Source organism: Dipodomys merriami, unplaced genomic scaffold (assembly GCF_024711535.1).
Source record: "Dipodomys merriami isolate MVZ:Mamm:240054 unplaced genomic scaffold, mDipMer1.0.p SCAF_7, whole genome shotgun sequence".
NCBI classification, from domain to species: domain Eukaryota; kingdom Metazoa; phylum Chordata; class Mammalia; order Rodentia; family Heteromyidae; genus Dipodomys; species Dipodomys merriami.
In genome coordinates, this window is record NW_027206290.1 from 68,616,342 (window position 1) to 68,637,114 (window position 20,773).

The 20,773-nt window shown below is 53.1% G+C and overlaps 1 protein-coding gene across 1 annotated transcript in view; it reads left to right on the top strand.

Moving 5' to 3' along the window:
- The window catches only part of Angpt4 (angiopoietin 4), a 37,226-nt gene extending 18,316 nt beyond the window's left edge, over positions 1–18,910 (top strand). Inside the window, exons 4-9 of the mRNA XM_070006947.1 lie at positions 1,030–1,289; positions 4,808–4,923; positions 7,255–7,356; positions 9,876–10,042; positions 13,021–13,151; positions 14,080–18,910. Coding sequence (XP_069863048.1) covers positions 1,030–1,289; positions 4,808–4,923; positions 7,255–7,356; positions 9,876–10,042; positions 13,021–13,151; positions 14,080–14,240 — 937 coding nt within the window. The 3' untranslated portion in view covers positions 14,241–18,910. The remainder of the gene's footprint in view (positions 1–1,029; positions 1,290–4,807; positions 4,924–7,254; positions 7,357–9,875; positions 10,043–13,020; positions 13,152–14,079) is intronic.
- The last annotated feature ends 1,863 nt before the right edge of the window (positions 18,911–20,773 follow it).

Here is a 20,773-nt window from a genome sequence, read left to right on the forward strand (position 1 = left end):
TTTATATAGTTAATTCCCATGGGCAGCCTGTGGGCTCATCTCCAGGTCTAAGGAATGGCCTCCAGGCCCTCCCTTCCACCCTGGACCCAGCTTCTGCTCCACCCAGCCCTGGCCCTGGAGCTGCCCCTGGAGCCAGAGGTGCCCAGCTCTGAAGCTCTCCTGTCCTTGTCATGCCACCAACAGTGATCTTGGAGCAAGTCTGGGTCAAGCACTACTTAGAGACATCAGGGACACAGAAATAAGTGAGCAAGCAGCCCGGGGAGCTGAGAGGCCCCCAGCTGGTATGAATATGCAAATGTGCACATAAAGGCCCAGGAATCCTCATGAAGCCCAAGTGGACATGCCATCTTTTGTACAGCACTTTGTTCCATTATCTTGGGAAGGTTCTGGAACAGTACAGCCTGTCATTCCTTCTCGTTTCCAATGTCCCTTTGTTTCCTAAGCCATAAATATGCCTTTTGCTTATTACAATAATAGAGACCTGCATCAGATAACACTTTGTAGGGGACCTGCTATCCCCAGACCCAGGGCAGCTTTCCAGCTTTGTACAAAGCCTTCCCCTCCTTCCTCTCCAGGCACGGAGGGTGCCCCAACAGGTGCGGGATGCCAGAACAGAACACTCTCTCCCAGTCCTGGCTGTTGGATTGCAAGGCTGTTTAGCTTGTCTCATTTACAAGGCGTGTCCATCTCTGTCCCTGGTCCCCAGGGCATTCTGCTCCAGGACCCTTAGAGGAGACCTTGACAGTCGCTGTATCTTTGGGCTTTGGTCGTGGCTACCTGGCTGATGGTGTCTCCCTGTTACCAGATCTCCTTCTTCCACTAGACCCCAGCCCACATTCCTCTGGGATCTGCCCCTCCCTGCTCTATCCCTGCCTACTGTGGGCCAGGATGGCTGGCTTGTGTGTCTCAGAACCACATGCTCCACCTCTAGGAGTCTGCACATCTGTACGGCAGAGTCCACTCCCCGCCCCCACCCCCAGGGAGTGCAGGTGTGAGTACCGCTGGGCCCTGTGTCCCCCTACCCCGCAGCGCCCTGGAGACCAGGCTGCAGGCCCTGGAGACACAGCAGCGGGTGGAGCTGGCCAGCCTCCGAGACCAGAGGGAGCGGCTTCGGCACCAGCTGGGCCTCCAGAGCGGAGCCCTCGCCGGCCTAGAGCGCAGCCTGCGCGCCCTGGGCGGCAATGCCAGCTCCCTGCAGCGGGCACAGAGACAGCTCGTGGACTTCGTCCAGCGCCTGGTGCACGTGGCCGCCCAGGGCCAGGGCCGGGGCCAGGGCCCCGGGGAGCCAGGTGCGCCAGGAAGGAGGGAGGATGAGGGAGGGCAAGGGAGAGAGACCCCGTTTCCATCCAGGTAAAGGCCCTGCCCTACTCCACCATGCATACGAAAGCCAATCCTGACTCCATCCCCTGGTTCTGTGGCCCGCCCCACCCTAGGCCTGTCTCCCCAGTGCTTCATTGGAGGTTTGAATAATAACATCATCAACAGCTGCTAGACCAACAAGAATGAGTTCCAGGGTATATCCTGCAGCCCCGATTGCTTGGCTTGCCCTCTGTCTCCCAGGGCAAGGGGAGAGATTGTAGGCAATGCATCCCAAGGGCTTCTCCCCTACCATCCTGCCCTGAGCCCCACCTGGGGTTCTTCCTCTGCTGAGGAAGAACTTGTTGGGGTCTACTCAGCACCCAGGGCAAAGGTTTTGTCTGGTCTAGACCCTTCCTTTCAGTCAGCACACCTTTGAGCCCCCACTGCATGGGGGTGGAGAAGACTGCAGCTCATGCAGAAACTCTAACTCTCCCCTACACACACACGCACACACACGCACACACACACACACGCACACACACACATGCACGTGCACATACACATACACATACATACACACACGCACGCACACACGCACGCACACACACACATGCACACATACACACACATACACACGCACGCACACACATGCACACACGCACACGCACACATACACACACGCGCGCGCACACATACACACATGCACGTGCACACACATACACATACATGCACACACGCACGCACGCACACACACGCACACATACACACACATACACACACGCACGCACACACACACGCGCGCACACACACACACATACACACATGCACGCACACACATACACACATACAGACACGCGCGTGCACACACATACACACGCACACACATACACACACATGCACACACACATGCACACACACGCACATACACATGCACACGTGTGTGTGTGTGTGCGTGTGCACGCACATGTATGCCAGTATTGGGGTTTGCACTTAGGACCTAGCACTCTCTTACTTGGCTTTTTCAATTTCAAGGCTGGTGCTCTACCACTTGAGTTGCACCTCCACTTCAGACTTTTTGCTGGTTAGTTGGATATAAAGCATCTCCGAGATTTGTCTGCCAGGCTAACTTTGAGCTGTTATCCTCAGATCTCCTGAGTCACTAAGATTACAGATGAGAGGCACTGGTGCCTGATAAGGACTCCTGAGTCTTTTTCTTTTTTCTTTTCTTCCTTGTTTTTTCTGGTCCTGGGACTTGAGCTCTGGGCCTGGGTACCATCCCTGAGTGAGCACTCTACCACTTGAGCCATAGCTCCACTTTTAGCTCTTTTCTTTTTTGTAGTTTAGTGGAGATAGGAGTCTCACAGATTTTTCCTGCCTGGGATGGCTTCAAACCACGGTCCTCAGATCTCAGCCTCCTGAGTAGCTAGGATTACAGGCATGAGCCACCACACTCCACTAGACTCCTGACTCTTACCAGCATGTCTGCTTCCTCAGAGAGTGAGGGGCCTGCTTCTCAGTTGAGTGCTGGCTCTGTGAATAGCCCTTCCAGAAATTTCCTCACCACAGAAGGCCTTCAGGACTGTGCAGACGAGAGGAGACCTTAATCTGAGTCCAGGAGGGTTGCAGGAAGAATTTGGACCCATGCTTTTTTGGAGTCCAGACTGGGGGCCTAGAGCGCAGACTGGCTTGGTGAGAGAGGCCTAGGAAGAGACCCCTCCTGCAGCCACTGCCCCGGGCAGCTGGAGCCTCATTAGGACACAAGAAATTGAGCCATAGGGACAGAGTTCCAGGCTCCAGAGCCAATGGGGATTTGGGGCAGGCCATCATGCTGTGGTTTTACCCTAAGTCCAGCCAGCCCAAGGCAGGAGGAGTGGGCGCCTTCCAAGCCATAAGTTGCAAAGTGACCAGAACCCACTGTGGGCTGTGCACAGCCCTGGCAGCGCAGCCAAGGCCTCTGAATGAGTCCCATGTGTGTGGCCCTGCCAGACACCTCTCCCAGAAGGCCTTGCTTCAGGCATCGGAGAGTCCAGTTCAGAGGTCAGAAGGACAGAGGTGGACCTGCCTCTCTGCCCAGCTTCCCTAGGCTCAGCTGTGGAGACCAGAGACAGGCATAGTAGGAAGGACCAGAGCTCAAATCTTGGTTCCTTTATTTACCTACAACCAGGGCTTTGTGACTTCTCAGGACATCCACTTTCCTCACGTATGAAACGGGAAGAGCCCTCTCCCTGAGCCCCGCACAGAGAGGGAGATAAGGCCATCCTTAGGTGCCTGCCAACCCAGAGACATTGGGTTCCACAGCCCAAAGCCCTGATTGGTTCATTCTAAATGAAACAAGAGCAAGGATTTTATATCCCTGCTGTTTGTGAATAGTCACTTCTATGTCCACTTTTTTGAGTCCTGGTGGGGTTCAGTCAAAGAAAAGAAACACAGGCCCTTGGTCAGTTCCCAGAGGGGCAGAGTGAGGGAGCCTCTGCCCAGAGCTGTGGGGTGATCCTGATGACCCGCCCAGGGAGCTCCAAGAAGGGACAGTGAGCCAGGGTCATGCACAGCCCACAGTGGGTTCTGATCACTCCTCAGTTTACAATTTGGAAGGCGTCCACTCTTCCCACCTTGGGCTGCTGGACTCTGGATAGAGCCACAGCAAGTTGGTTTGCCCCAAGTCCCTACTATAGGTTCACACCTGTAATCCTAGCTACTCAGGAGGCTGAGATCTGAGGATCGTGATTCAAAGCCAACCCAGGCAGGGAAGACCATGAGACCTTTATCTCCAATGAGCTATCAAAAAAGCCGAAAGTGGAGCTGTGGCTCAAGTGGTAGAGTGCTCACCTTGAGCAAAAGAAGCTCGGGTCCAGCACACAGGCCCTGAGTTCAAGCCCCAGGACTAACAAAAAAAAAAAAAAAGGAGGAAGAAGAGGAGGAGGAGGGAAAGCTCTGGCCAGCTGGCTGGAGCCCTTGGACCTGTTTCCTGGTATGGGCAGTGTGCCTCATTGGAGTGCTGGCTCCAAGCACCCTAGCCCCAAGAACGGAAGGGCCTGTTCCCAGGCCTCCTTTCTGTGAGCCTCCTCCCTGCAACCACTACTCTGCTCTTGCCAGAGTGCTCTTTCTCTACCCAGTGCTCAGGGCTCCTCAGCCTGGCATTCAAGGCCCACTCACCCTACTAGAACACAGGCTCTTTTCTGCTCTCCTCCTCCCTTACCCTCAAACAGCCAGAACACTTGTGGGGTGAGTCCTGTCTCTCCCTACACCTCATCCATCTGCCACACACACACCAAGACAGTTCCCACCTAGGAGACTTCGCATATACTGTTCCCACTGCCCAGAACGCCCGCCCCTCCTCCCGGACCCCGGTACACGGCTCAGGTCCCAGCTCATTGCGGCCTCTTCTCAGTGGCTTCCCTATCCCCCAAACCTCCCACCAGATCCTGCACCAGGGCAGGCAGGCTGGGTCCACCCCTTCCCTCCCCTATCCCTGCTTAACTCCAGCTCACTTCTGCTTTGTCCCCAGCAGCCTCCGGGAGGGCACCTGAGCCTGTGTTCCAGGACTGCGCAGAGATCCAGCGCTCCGGGGCCAACACCAGTGGCGTCTACACCATCCACATGGCCAATATGTCAGAGCCCAGGAAGGTCAGGGGCACCTGAAAACTGGGTTCTCCCAGGCGCTCAGCCAGAGGCTTCCCAGGCTGAGTACCCCAGCCAGGCAGGGACACCCCCAAAGTCGGGCAAGCATCTTTTGTTGACATCTTCTCCCGCTGCTTCTAATTCGGGAAGAAGTTCTGTGTGAGTGAAGGCAAGGCCAATCAGTATTGTTGTCCTGAACTAGAAGGTGCAGACATCAGGAGAGAAGGAACACAGAATTCTGTGCAGGTATCTCAGGGAGGTCTGGGGCAAGCTGACAATGGAAAATGTGTGAACAAGCTGCCGGCCATTCCACCTCCCATTCCCCTCCGCAGGTTCCTCTTCCCACCCCCTTTTTCGCTTGTGTAGGTACTGGAGGCTGAACTCAGGGACCTGAGGACTATCCCTTAGCTTTTTCATTCAAGGTTGGGGTTCTTGCTAACTTGAGCCACAGCTCCACTTTTGGCTTTTGGTGGTTCACTGGAGATATGAATCTTACAGACTTTTCTGCCCAGGCTGGCTTCAAACCACAATCCTCAGCTCTCAGCCTCCTGAGTAGCTAGGATTACAGGTGTGAGTCACCAGCGCCCAGCAACTTCTTTCCTTATGAGTGTGTTCAGAAAAGCAGCCCATTTTGTCCCTACGTTTGTCCTCTCCTTTCCTCATACCTGCTAAACTCCCTTCACAAAAAAAGATCTGGCCCAAGGCCCTGTGTGTTCCAATGCTTTCTAGTTTGAATTTTGCAAAAATCTTTTTACTATATTTATTTTTTACAATCATCTGAACAAAGGCAAGAGTTCAGGTGGCTTTCATTTATGGTACTGATAATATTTTCCCTTAAAATGCACTTGACCAAGTATATTATTTTAGGAATAAAAGGGCACTATCATAAAAGGTAAATGTGATATGCAAGTGATATGTGAGTTGATTTAGCTATGGCGGGATTCAGCAGGGGTGAACAGCTAGAATTTGGGGACGCTGATCAAGAGTTGATCTGTGAGGCTCAAACCTCAGCTTTACTTGTGTCTTGTTCTGAAGCACAGTATTCTCCTGTCTGGGACTTGGTTTCCCTTCCTGCACCTTCTGCCATCCCTACAACAAATGCCCTGCCATCTCTCCCTCAATAGGCCTTTAGCATCTCAAGCCCCTGCTTCTGTTGTACCCTGCTCCCATCCCCAGAAACATCATTTCACATTATCCACCTGGCAGACTCCTCTTCCTCCAATGCCCTGTTCTGAAGCCACCTCCTCTAGGAAGCTTTCCGGGGTTTCTGAGTGTTTCCTTCTTTGAACCCTTCTTTGTAGCTCCCCAAACATTTGCAGCCAACAGTCTGCCTGGATTATTATAGGCACTGCCAGACCAATCTAGCCCTGAGGCTGGCTTACCTCTGATTCGTCAACAAGGGCCTGAAGCCAAGTCTGTACTTGAACATGCATCAAACATTGACCATGTACTCAACTGCCTGGAAAAAAAATATTGTGTGGATGAAAATTAAGCTGAAAGATTCAGGTAGATGATTTCTTTGAAACAAAGGCTAGTTTGTTCAAGCTTGGTACAGAGTAGGTACTCAGAAAACACTCGTTCATTCAATGATAGTAACAGCATTTTCTAGGTCTAATATGGCTAAGCATCTTGTGTGTTACCATTTGAATATCAAGTTCCCCCCTCCCCGCCCCCACACAGCCTCATGCTTTGAACAATTGGTCCCCAGCTAGTGGCACTATTTTGGAAGATTCTGGAAACGTTGGGATTAGGGCCTGTCTGGAGAAAGTAGGTCCATGACTCTATACCTAGTGTCTACTTCCTCCCTTTCTGAGATGAACACAATCCCACTTCCCAGGTCTTCTGCCTGAGGGCATGGGATTGAGCAAGCCAAACCGCAGGCTGAACCCTCGGTAGCCACAGGCCTCAGGAAGCCCTCTCCCTCCCTCCCTCCTTCATCCCATTTGTCACAGTGACAGAAAGCCCAATGCAATGTCAGTCAATATTGAGTCATGCCTCATAGCAACCCTGCCATACTAACAAACAAAAGCTCCAAGCCTTGAGCCTGTTTGTCTGTCTTCTAAACAACGTGCATGGCTCCACTCATTTAATTCTCACAAAAATGCCAGTTCACAGAGGGGAAACTGAGGCACAAAGAGGTAAAAGGCATAAACATCCCCATTTAGGGTACAACTGAAGAGAGAAGAAAGCTGAGGGGAGCTGTTACTTCTCCAGCCTTCTAGAAAACGATGAGGGTTTGAGCTTTGAGCTTGCCTTTTTTTTTTCTGACTGCCTCTGAAGGATTCCAGCTCATTGCCTCCTCTCTTCCTCCCCCCTCCCCCCGCTCCCCCCCCCCAGGTGTTCTGTGAGCTGGAGGCTAATGGAGGCGGATGGACCCTCATCCAGCGCAGGGAGAAGGGCAGCGTGAGCTTCCAGCAAGGCTGGAAGGAGTACAAAGAGGTAAGGGTGCTGCCAGGGAAACGGCTCCATCCTTTGCAGCTGCTAAACAACCAGCAGGGGGTGGGTTATTGTGAGGGGACTGTTTTTCCTCCATTCCATCCCTGGGGTGGGGGATCAGCTCTAAAGCCAGCAGCCCTCACACCCCCCTGCATGGAGTACACTCGCCTCTAGAAGTGGACTCCCTGAAACCCAATCCTCTTTTGTTGTTGTTGTTGGTTGCAGGGCTTGAACTCTGGGCCTGGGCGCTGTCCCTGAACTCTTCAGCTCAAGGCTAACATTCTACCACTTGAGCCACATGTTTTTTTCCTATAAGAGTCTCACAGACTTTTCCTACCCAGGCTGGCTTTGACCCATGATCCTCAGATCTCAGCCTCCTGAGTAGCTAGGATTATAGGCATGAGCCACCAGTGCCTGGCTCCAATTCTCTTTTTTTTGCCATTTGTGACACAAACCCTAGGAATGCAGGTTGACTTTTTGTTTAAACTCTTGGGGAAAAAATAGTATAATATGCCAGGCGCTGGTAGCTCATGTCTGTAATCCTAGCTACTCAGGAGGCTGAGATCTGAGGATCGCGGTTCAAAGCCAGCCCGGGCAGGAAAGTCCATGAAACTCTTATCTCCAATAAACCACCAGAAAACGGGAAGTGGCACTGTAGCTCAAGTGGTAGCTAGCCTTGAACTGAAGAGCTGAAGGACAGTGCTCAGGCCCAGAGTTCAAGCCCCACAACCAAAAAAAAAAAAAAATAGTATAATATATGTACATGGCTAAATTTCTTATATGAATGCAAAGAAAGAGACAAGAAAATAAAAACCCTCTTCCCACCCCTGACTTCACTGCTTAAATGAGTCTTTTTGCTGCTTGATGTATCTGGGATCCTACCTGCAAGGACAAATTCCTTCCCATAGAACTGTTGGCTCCAAAACTACATGCATTTTATAAGATGTGAGAAATCGTGCCCGATTGTCTTCCAGTATTTTAAATTAAATTTTGAGTACAGGGCTTTTCCTTTTTTCTTTTCTTTTTTTCCTTTTTGGCAAGTGGACTTAAAAAGCTCTTAAGGCTTTTGAAAGTATAAGAAATAGAAAAGATGGGAAGGGAGGTGAAGGGTAAACAAAGGAGGAGGCTGCAATGCTTGGTAAGAAATGTATGCATTATCCTGCCCATGTAATTGTAGCCCCTCTGTACAGTATGTTCTCAAATAAAATAAAATAATATTTAAAAATAAAAATAAAAAAAATAAAAAGTAAAAAAAAAAAGAAATAGAAAAGAATATCCACGAGGATATTTGTAGTGTCTGCTAGCTGTTCATTTGATAAATACATAAAAATCTTAAGTTATGAGTACCCTGTGGTAATGGAGTTTGTACCAATGATTGAAATGGTAGAGAAGCCTGGTACTGGTAGATCATGCCAATAACTGTAACTACTCAGGAGATTGAGATCTGAGAATCAAGATTCAAAGCCAGCCAGGGCAAGAAAGTTTGGGAAACTCTTACTTTCAATTAACCAGCACAAAGCCAGTAGTGGAGCTATGGCTCAAGCACCAACCTTGAGCAAAATTAGTACCCAGGCCCTGATTTCAAACCCTATTACCAACACACACACACACACACACACACACACACACACACACACACACACACACACACACAAATAGGCCAGACGCTGGTGGCTCATGCCTGTAATCCTAGCTACTCAAAAGGCTGAGATCTATGGCCAGCCTGGGCAGAAAAGCCCATGAGACTCTAATCTCCAATGAACCACCAGAAAATAAGAAGTGGTGCTGCAGTTCAAAGTGGTAGAGCACTGGCCTTGAAGGGGGGAAAAAAGCTCAGGAACAACATCCAGGCCCTAAGTTCAAGCTCCACAACTGACCCACCCACTGCTCAAAAAGTTAGAAAGAAACACAGAAAGCCAAAGATACTGTTAAATTGAGGGAACAGCAGGACCTGGACGAGGAACAGGCTTAGGTGCACCCCTGGCCTTGGTGCTGAATTGTTCTGCTAACAGCACTGGTTTCTTGTCACCTAGAGACACTAGTGACAAGACACTCCCAGAACTCCAAGCTTTCTATTTCTATGCTGCTTAAGTTCTCAATGGCTGCCCTGTTGTTATTCAAAGTTCACTCTACCCATTTACCCAGCAGCAGCAGCTAAGTAAATTCTTTTCTGTTGTTGAAGTTTCACATATCTGCATCCAAGGGCACAAATCAGAAGTGTGAGGCCCGTGAATTGTTTGCCCACATGGCCGCCATGCGTGGCTACATTTACCCAAGAAGCCCCTCCCAAGCCCTCCCCAGCCAGTGTTCCTGGAAATGTAATCACTGCTAATCTCTCTCGATACAGGTTGGTGTTGCCTGCTCCTGAACTTTGCGTTGTGTTTAATGGGCCTCCATCTACAAAATGCTCATGAACTTGACTGCTGGGCACTGTGGTTTAGAGAGCTGACCACAGCCCAGCCCGGCCCCACTGCTCAGCCAGGGATGTGGCCTCTCTCTCTCTTTGTCCACCCTCCCTGTAGGGCTTTGGCGATCCAGCCGGGGAGCACTGGCTGGGCAATGAAGCGGTGCACCAGCTGACCAGCAGGGCGGCCTATTCGCTGCGGGTGGAGCTGCAGGACTGGGAAGGCCAGGAGACCTACGCCCAATATGAGCGCTTCCAGCTGGGCAGTGAAGGGCAGATGTACAGGTGGGCTCAGGGCCCGGGGCCTGTGGGCAGGCTGGGGTCCCCGGGGCTAGCGACTACAGAGCCTGCACCAAGGGTCAGTCCCTGGGCGTCTCCAGTCCCCACATCTGTCCCCCATTTGGACGCACGTCACGGGATCTGGAGGCGACCGGTTAGCACTCAGCACATCCGGGCCCCTGGGTGGGGTGAGGAGACTGTCATGGAGGCCTGCCAGCCCTCAGACAGAGAGGGGTCCTCCAAGGTCGGCCTTCCCTAAGTCAGCCATTGGCCGAGACCCAGAAAGGGGAGGTGACTTACCCAGTCAGTCCTATACACCCTGAGGTGAAGTGAGGAAGGGGCCTAGGCCCATGCTGGCATAGCCCCGGTTTTCTTGGTGGACTCGGGCGGAGCAAGGCTGAATCTCTCTGAGCTTTGTCACAGCAGGATGGATGGTACAAGGTCAAATCTTCAGTGTTGTTCTTAAAAAATGGTGTGTAGTGGCTGGGGAGGTGGCTCAGTGGTAAAGTGCTTGCCTTTCGTGCATGAGGCCCTGGGTTCGATTTCTCAGCAGCACATAGGCAGAAAAAGCCAGAAGTGGAGCAGTGGCTTAAGTGGTAGAGCTCTAAGCCCTGAGTTGAAGAGCTGAGGGACAGTGTCCAGGCCCAGAGTTCAGACCCCATGACTGGGAGTGGGGGGGGGGAGTGAGGGGGGGAGAGGCACAGAGGGCTGGCACCAGTGGCTCACGCCTATAATCCTAGCTACTCAGGAGACTGAGATCAGAGGATTATGGTTCAAAACCAGCCTGGGCAGGAAAGTCCATGAGACTCTTATCTTCAATAAACCACCAGAAAACCAGAAGTGGTGCTGTGGCTCAAGCGGTAGAAAGCTCATCTTGAGCTGAAGAGCTGAGGGACAGTGCCCAGGCCCAGAGTTCAAGCCCCAACAAAAACAAACAAACAAAAAGAATGGGGGCCAGGTGCCAGTGGCTCACGCCTGTAATAGCTACTCAGGCGGCTGAGATCTGAGGATTGTGGTTCAAAATCGGCCCTGGCAGGAAAGTCTGGGAGACTCTTTTTTTTTTTTTTTTTGATTAATCACTTCCTGTTCAATTTTTTAATTTTAAAAGAAAAGCAATTTTTAATTTTCATCTCTCTATAATTTATGCCCATATTTACTTTTAAATATTAAGAATTATCTCTTTTTTTTATTGTGAAAATACCATACAGAGGGGAGTTTGGGAGACTCTTATCTCCAATAAACCACCAGAAAACTGGAAGTGGCACTGTGGCTCAAAGTGGTAGAGCTCTAGCCTTGAACAAAAGAGCTCAAGGACAGCGCCTAGCCCCTGAGTTCTAGCTCTATGATCAGCAAAAAAACGGACTGGACATTTATTGAGTGCCAACTGTGATCCAGCTTCCCTTCAAACCCTTAGAGGTAGACAACTCTATGCCTGGTGAAGTAATAGGAAACAAGTAGTGAGTGTAATCCTCCACCCAAAGCAAGATGGAGTCTGGACTCAGGTCTCCCTGCTGCCCAACTCATTGTGTCTCCACACCATGGGTTGGTGCAGCTGAGGAAGCAGAAGTCTCCTGGACCTTTCTTGCTCATGAAGCAATCCAGTCTCTGCTCTGGGACCCAAGTCTGAGGCAGCAACTTCTGTTGCCCTGAGTTTAAGACCTGCTATCTACCTTGGGGAAGACAAATGTAGAGAAAGGCCTCTCATTGCCCTGAGGGCCCAGGTTAAGACAGTCACTCAACTGTTCTGAGCCTCAGTTTCCCCAGTGTAAAATTTAGTACTTCTATCATACACAAGATATCCTACGGTAAGATGCCTACATATGGTGTTAAGTAAACACCAGAGATAAATGATGTATTCAAAGGTAGAAGTGGAATATTTGGGCATCTCAGTATATGTGTTTATATACATATATGTGTGTGTGCATCTATATATATCAATTCCATCTACCATACAGATGTATGCATGTGTGTTAAATCTGGAACTTCCATAATCCTAACACTGGGGAGTCTGAGACAGGAGGATCATGAGTTTCAGGCCAGCCTGAGCTCCCTAGAGAGACCCCATCTCACAGAAACAACAAAACAAAAGCAAGTTGGCACCTTCTGCCCCGCTCTCTGTGTGACTTGGGCGCTCGCCCTTGGTTTTATGAGACTGAGCCACAGAGCGCCAAGCCTGACCCATAGAGTCTGGCAGAGAAATACATAAACCCTCCCTCCTGTAACTGGCTGCCAAGGTCAAAGTCACAGGGCATAGATCCATGGGTGCTTGTGTGGAGGAGGAGGAGGGGGCTTGAGGGAGCTGTGCTTGGAGCTAAGGTTACAGGAAGGTCCTCCACAAGCAAAGGGCATAGAAGTACCCCCTCCCACACCTGGCTGGAATTGGCTGTGACCTGTCCTGGTTCTGAGAGACGGTGTGGGGGTTCACTTGACTCTGGGATCCTTTTTCTTCACCAGTGTTGTGAGGTTTAAATGAGCTAGGGTAGGGCTGGGAAGGTGGCTCAGTGGTAGAGCGCTTGCCTTGCATGCTCGAGGCCCTGGGTTCGATTCCTCAGCACCACATAAGCAAAAAGAAAAAAGCCGGAAGTGGCGCTGTGGCTCATAGTGGTAGAGCGCTAGCCTTGAGCTGAAGAGCTGAGGGACAGCGCCCAGGCCCAGAGTTCAGGCCCCACGACCGGACCCAAAAAAAAAAAAAAAAAAAAAAATGAGCTAGGGTGGCACAAAGGAAGCATTTTAAACAATGCGTGGCACTTCGTAGATGCTTGAAATGACGCGAGTTATCAAGACCCCAGGCTCAGTGAGGGGAGGCCCAGCACACAGTAGGCACTTTGTGTCTGGGAGGTGGCAGGCAGGGAGGGCAAGCAGGAAGGAAAGTGGTTCAAGCAACCCATCAAGCTGGGACCCCCCCACACACACACACTTTCCCCCAAGCCCCAGCCCCAGTCTGACTCTGGTCCCTTGCACACCCCGACCCGGGTGGCCTCCAGGCTTTCTCTGAGTGGATACAGCGGCTCGGCGGGGGACCAGAGCAGCCTGCCCATGAAGGGCGCCAACTTCAGCACCCGGGATGCGGACAACGACGAGTGTTTCTGCAAGTGTGCCCAGATGATGTCCGGAGGTGGGTGCCACCTGGCCTGGCGCCACCTCGCCGTCCCCCCCCCCATGCTGTCCTCACACCGCTTCCTAAAGGTGGCTTGGCCAGCTTTCCTGGGAGCCCGTGTTCCTGGAGGGACACGGGGAAGGGGGCTGGCTCCAGGGGAGGCACAATGTCCCATCAGTCCCCACCCCAGGCCAAAGTAGGATCTGGGAGAGCAGGGGGAGGCAAAGGGCAGCTCTCCAGACCCTGTGAATCAAGCGATGCCCCATGGTGGGGGCCGAAGTCAGATTGCAGATGAGAGAGAGACAAGGATGGAAAAAAAGAGAGACAGAGACAGAGAGGAGGAGAGGAGAGACGGAGAGGAGAGAGACTCAAAGACTGAGAGGAAAGAGAAACAGAGGCAAAGAGGAGGACACGAGAGAGCAGAGACAAAGACAGAGAGAGGAGAAGAGAGAGCGAGAGAGACAGAAAGAAAAGGCGAAGAAGAGAAACACAGTCCAGAAGACTAAGGCTGGAAAATGAGAGACGGAGTCCCAAGAAACACAGGGAGCAGGGACAGAGAAAGATAAGCACTGAAAGAGAACACATTGCGACACCCACCCAAGCACAGAGATCGCCAGAGAGAGAAAGACAGACTGACTGACAGGGACCACCACAGGGAGGAGACTGAGCAGTTAAGCCTGCAAAGAGCGGAAGGTAGTTGGGGTGGGGACACAGGGATGCCACGGGGTCACAGCAAAAGTGAGGAGAGGCAGAAGGGCCCAGAAGGACGGCCAGAGCCCCCAGCTGCCCCCCAGGACCCCGGTGGTCACTGCCTGCTCCCGTCCTGTGTCCCCTCTGCCATGAGCTGGTGCCCCAAGGAGATCTCAGCCCTGATGAGTCCTTGTTGTCTTGGAGTCTGGACGGGGACCCTGTCACTCCCAAACCTCTGATCTCCCTCTTGCCCCAGGGTGGTGGTTTGTTGCCTGCGGCCTCTCCAACCTCAATGGCATCTACTACCCATCCGGCTACCACTTGCGCAAACTCAACGGCATCCGCTGGCACTACTTCCGCGGGCCCAGCTACTCACTCCGCGCCACGCGCCTGATGGTGCGGCCGGTGGGCGGCTAGCTGGGCGGCACGCAGGGGCCCCTCACCCGGATCCCTGGGACAGCCCAGCCACAGCATGGGACATGGCACCCGGGGCTAGGCCTCCACACCCTGCGTCATCACAGCCCTTGACCCCAAAGTCTGAAGAGTCACCTGCCTCCTTGCAACCCGGATCTGTGACATGCTGGGAGTTGGGGGCTGGGGGTGGGGGGCTTCTGCCTCTGCGGTACCCCTCTTCCTTCTCCCTCATGTCTCCTGCAGGCTGCTAGCCTGAGGGTTCCAGACCTCTGCAACCTGAGGGTTACAGATCCCCCAAGTAGCAGGTGACTCACAGTAGGTCTGCAGCAGGCAGGAGGCGGCCTACAGGGACTGCTGGATTCCATCCCCAGGGGAAGGAAGGCCACCTCCCCTCCACCCTCCTGTCCCAAGCCTTTCCTAGCCATGAGACGTCCCTGGACTTTGTCTAGTGCTCAGATCTGAGCTCTGAGGGGCTTTCGGGGGGGTGGGGCTGGGAATCTAAGAAGGATTCCTTTACTCCCTGCCCATCCTGGAGTGAGTCCCATAGGTCACACCAGGTTTCTTCTGTGACGTAGCTGTGGTAATTGAGAGGATCAGCAAACTAAAACAAAAGGAATAGGTCTTCTCAATGCAGGGTGTGTCAGAGCCTTTGATGGTCAGCGCTGTGGCTGCCCAGGGACAGGCTAGAGTGACTCTCTTTCTCCATTTTCATAATTGAAAATGGGCCCTGCTCGTCCCAGCTCAGGGCTGGGGGTACCATGTGGAAAGTTGGTCCTCACCTGTCTTTGGGGGAAGCCCTAACCACCCCCCACACACACACACACAAGCTGGGCTCACTCTTCTTGACCTCAAGGACTATAGTGAGAGCTTCAACTAGCCTCTGTAAACACAACTGGAAGGAACTTTGGGTTAAAAGAGGTCCAGAGAAGGGTCTAGGACTAAATCCCTGTCTTGCTCTGTCCTCCCATGCTCCTCTGGCCCCGGGAAGCCAGCGCCCTGCCTGTGGGTAGCCCTGGGATTCCCTGTGACCTCCACCTCCCCTCCACTCAAGTCCAGGGCCCATCCACCCTCCACTCCTCCCTGCCATACCCAACAACAATGCTGCTGGCTGAGACGGAGGGTCGGAGCCCCTCATGAACTGCCCACCCAAGCTGCAGTCAGAATGGGGGACAGTGGCCAGGGCCCTGGCCCATAAGGGTGGCCCCTCATCATAGGTCTCCACAGTGGGACCATCATCCCACACCCACAGGGAAGCCAGGCTTCCACCCGCCTGCCCTCTGCAGGCTCTCGGGGATCCCCTGCCCCCCCAACGTGTCTCTCCAGCCCTGAGCAGCCCTACCCCCCAACCCCGCCCCAAGGCGCCTGTACTTTCCCTCCACTCAGCCAGCTGACAGGCCTGATCCACCATGATGGGAGTGGACCTGGGATCAGGCGGCTGCTCTTGACACTTCAGGGTGGATCTTTAGCACCCACTGCTTGCATTGTGGAGCACAGGCAGAGCTTGAGGGCTAGACAGACTTCCCCAGGCCTCAGTGGCTCTCTGTCAGAGACAGAGATGCTCCCAACCAGGGATCATGGATGTAAACTTCATAGCAGAGCCCAGCATGGAGTAGGTGTCTAATAAATATTCAGTCCTGAAAAGGCAAGGAGGGCAGCCCCCTCCTTCCCCCCCCCCGTGACCACCCTCCCATGGCCACCCCCCCACTCCCACCCTGGACTTAGAGAGAAGAGATTTTATTTTCAAATCCACAGCATTGATTTCTATACAACACAACCTCAGGACTGGCTGCATGCTGCAAGAGAAACCAGGGTGAAGCTGTGAACCCCAGCAACAGACGCCCCTGCTGTCAGGAGTGAGGGGCCTAGCTCCCCATCTCTGCACTCCAGTGTTCTGAAAGGGGCAGGGAGACCATTCCTAAACTACACGCTTCTTCTCCACCTTCCTCCTGGGTGCGCCCAAGGAATGATGGGAAATTGGGAGGATTCAGGTCTGGTTAGCTCCAGGGGACCCAGTGATGTCCCTCAGGTCAACTGCATCTTCAGCCAGGGTCTGTCTGGTGAGAAGGCTCTGGTAGCCCAAGCTCTGGTCCGTCCAGGCCGGCATCACCCAGCCAAGGACACCCCTGGCCCAATGGTTCTGTCCAGCGGTGTGGGCCCTGTGTCCATCCTTGTAAGTGATTCTAAGTGGCCAGACCCAGGTCACATGGCCACGCCTGGAACCAGGGGCATCCTGCTTATCAGAAGCAGGCATATGGGAAAGTAGAGTGAGTTACCCACAGGCCTCTTCTCTCTGCCTCCTCTTCTTCCTTCCACTGATGCCCCTCCTCCAGACTTCCTGTCCCCAGGCCCTAGCCCCCCGAAAGCCAGCGCATCTCCACACAGACTCAGGCAATCAGACATGGCAGGTCCTGCCTAGCAAAATCAGCCCCTGATCCTTGATGCTCCTGGTTTTCTCTGAGCCTCAGTTTCCCATCTCTTCAATAAGGACATGGAGCCAACTTCTAATAGCCATTGTGACAGCGGTGCTAACTCGGGATATGGCCTTCGACCCGGGCTGGCCCTCGGGGGTAGGGGACAGAGCTTGAAGAACCTGGCACTAGGATCCTTGATCTATCTGCATCTGCAGATTTTGCTATGCAAAATCTTGGTCACCTCGCTCTGCCTCTGACCAGGACAGTCACTTCTCACCATTGAAGTAATAATCAGAGAGGGACAGAGTTCCATCCAAGACAGCACAGGCAGCCACCACCTCCAGCACACCAGAATCTACAAGCTGGCCCTCTTCTGGAGCTCTCTGGTGGCATCCTGCCACCTACCACAAAAATGTTAAAGTGGTGTCTCCTCTATATAATGAGGGCTGAAGGAACTTTCTGGAAATAGTTCCAAGACCAGCTTGTCTCTTCCACTGGCGCCTGGCAGATCCTGATGGAGCCAGCCAGGAAGAACACGCTGTTCCTGAGATCTCTGAGTGTCTCCAGCAGAGGTGATTTCCACACAGGGGCAAGTTCACGGTCACACGTGACCATGGACGAGGGGGAAGCAAGGGTGAGGGACAGACGGCAATCATGAAGGTGGTCTGTCGCAGAGGGATTTGGGTGGTCCTTCCCCTTTACTGTCTGCTTGGGCCTTCGCCTCTCCCACTGAAAGATGCTTTAATGAGTTAGCCCGTGTTGTCCTGGCAACCACAGCAGCAGCATGTAGACGGACTGGCTCTCGGAGGATGAGGGTCTGATCCAGCTCACATACGGGATCTGGCTCACAGGGAAGTCATGGCAGATTATTCATGCACTCACCCATGCTATGATGTGTGGAGGACCTACTGGGACCAAGGAATATCTGGGTGATGTGGATGGGTAACGAATAAGCCAGGCATACACAGTCCTCTCTGCTCACTGAGATAGACAGGTTTAAAAAAAAAACTTTAAAAATAGTTTAAAGCTGGGCACCAAGGGCTCATACCTATAATCAGGAGACTGAGATCTGAAGATCACAGTTCAAAGCCAGCCTGGAAAGAAAAGTCCGTGAGACACTTATCTCCAATTAATCACCAAAAAGCCAAAGTGGAGCTGTGGCTCAAGTGGTAGAGTGCTAGCCTTGAGTAAAAGGAGCTTAGGGGACAGTGCCCAGGCCCAGAGTTCAAGGCCCAGAACGGGGGAGGGGGGAAGTTTAAAAGACCAGATTAAGTTGCATGCTGGAGGTAGAGATAAGGAGAATCACAGATAGCTGAGCGTGGTGGCTCACACCTGTAATCTTAGCTCTTCAGGAGGCTGAGATCTGAGGACCACGGTCAAAGCCAGTCTGGGAAGGAAAGACCATGACATTCTTATCTCCTATAAACCACTCAGAAAATGGGAAGCAGCTCTGTGGCTCAAGTGGTAGAGCACTAGCGTTGAGCTGAAGAGCTGAAGGATAGAGAGCAGGCCCAGAGTTCAAGCCCCACAACCGACAAAAAAATAAAAAAATAGAAAGGAATCACAGAGGGTCTGACTTTGGGTGGTCAAGGAAGTCCCTTCCAGGAAGTGATATTTAAATCAAGGACTACACAGGTGTGAAAGAGGCAGCCAGGGGAAAGAGTCATGTGAACACGTGGCCCCCACTAGAGGGAAGAGCAGTCCAAAGCCCTGGGACACTAAGCAGAGACAGGACAGGGGGACCTGCCTGGGAGAACAGGCACACACACCTCCTCAGATGAATCCAGATGTGTGCCACAGCTGTGTGCCACAGGTGTGCAGATGGAGGAGGCTTGGAGAAGTACAGCGGCTGCCCAACCTCACAGAGGGTCAAGATACAGACCCTGCTGAACTGAGCAGGCTGAATGTACCATGCCCTGCCATGCTCAGCCACAGCTTCCCTTCCTGGGAAATGGAGTGGCCATTTCCTACCTGGCAGGAAGGGAACAGGATACCTTGGCCTTTCCCAACACCGACATCCACCCTCTCAGCCCAGCCTCGTGTTTACCTAGAAGATGACATCAGCCTCCCAATTGAGCCCCATCTTCAGGCATGTTCCCTCCCTCCTGGCCCACAATCATGTCACTTCCTCTGCCCGGAGCCCTCAGCAGCTCCCCAGGACCTCGAGAATAAATGACAGTCAGCAATCAGGGCTTTTCGTTGTCTAGCTCACTCCTCCAGCCCCATCTCCACCCTGAGGTTCCCAGGTGGAGAAGTAAGGGTCCCAGGAGACCACCAGCTGGCCAGAGAGACTCCTCCCTCCCTCTCCCCTTGACACCTAGCACAGGGCCCAGCCTGCAGCAGGTGCTGCTGACAACACGCTCATGGCATCACCCTCTGCAGACAGCTGGGGCCCAGCCCTGCCCCGGCCCTTCACAGGGAAGACACCACGGCCTCTAAGCCCCTGGAGGGCTGCTGGCCCCTGGGACAGGGCCTGCTCACTGTGGGCTCTCTCGCCCACAGGTATAGCTGTGTATGTCCTGTGCCAAGCTCTGCAAGGAATGTCTGCATCACTGTGATCCTTACTCCCCCTTTTACAGGTGGGGAAACTGAGGTCCTGGAAAGTGCCATCATACAGCCAATACCACACACGAGGGGTTAGAGGTGGCTTTGGCCCCAGATGCCCTCTGCAGGGTGTGTTTTATCTTGATCTTGTGTTTTCTTGTGACCAAGGTTAAAGGAAAGTCACAGGGTCATTACTTACCAGCTTGGGCTGCCCAGCCCTGGAAACTCAGCTATGGACGTAAACATGGCTCTGTCCCTGTGAGAGCCTGGGGGTGGGAGCAACTGGAGGCTGGAGGAGGGACAGGACCCTCCGTCACCTCCTTCAGGCATATCTGACTTCCTGCCTGTCCTGCTATGGCTTCAGGTGGTGGCCACAGGCCAGAGTTAGGTTCTAGGACAAACTCTTGCTTGTGGGCCCCTGGGCCTCCCCCAGTGAGCCATGGCGGGGAGGCAAAGTGCTGGCCCTGGTCACTGACTCCAGAGCCCAGGCGTGCAGTGAGAGTCTGGGGAGGCCTGGCTGGCCGAGGAGGTCCCTGCCCTCCGCCAGCACCTGACCTTCCAATCCGTGTCTGAGAGGTTGTCAGGACCCAGCTGTGCGGCCTTTGGTGGGGGAGGGAAGCGTGGCAGCTCATTTTTATCACCTCCCAGCATGGCAGCTTGACTCAAATAAGATAATTCTTTCTTGTATTTGTTGACATGGCTTCAAACAAGATAGACAGTGAAGTCTGGGTAGATGGGAGGAGGCAGAAACTAGACAGAAATTTATCCAACCACTAAAAGTGCAGTGAGCGTGCTGAGGGCTAGAGGGCGCACGAGAGCAAGGGCTCCCGCAGGCTGTGAAGGGAAAGAAGGTTCCGGGAGAAGAACAACCCTGAGACGGAACTTGCCTGGGAGAGCTGGGGAAGGAGAGGCTGGGGCCTGCTGTGGAGGGCACGCTGTACCTAGGGTACCAGACAGAGGACAAGGATGCAAGAGACAGAGCTGGCGAGAAACAGGACAGCATTGCAGGTGGCCAGAGCCACCATGCTACGCAGCCCCCTCTCCTGTCCTTCCCAGCCCTGGCAGGAAAGTTCCTAAGATTCCATGACCATGGAGGGATGCCAGACACAATGGCAGGAACCTGGGAACCTGCCATCTCAAATGTGACAGGAAGCCTAAAGTAGGCAGATCACAGCTCAACCAGGAAATGAGGCTCCGTGGCATAACCAAGGGGCAAAAACCAAGGCTGTGGCATGGCTCACAGGAGAGCACCAGCCTAACAAGCATGAGCTCTGAACTGGAACCCCAAGCTCATGTGTTCACCCATGCTCATGGCTCCTATGGGCCCACAGGCTTCTGCAGGAAGGTTTGTCTCTGCTTCACAGTGGGGAGGCCTCAGCCCAGGCAGCCATGGCTCTTTATCTCCAGTTTGCTTTGGGTCTCAGTGTCCACATGTGTGAGGGCTCAGAATTCTGTGCTCATAAGCCAGGCGCCAGTGGCTCACGCCTATAATCCTGACTACTCAGGTGGCTGAGATCTGAGGATCGCAGTTGAAAGCCGGCCCAGACAGGAAAGGCCATGAGACTCTTATCTCCAATAAAC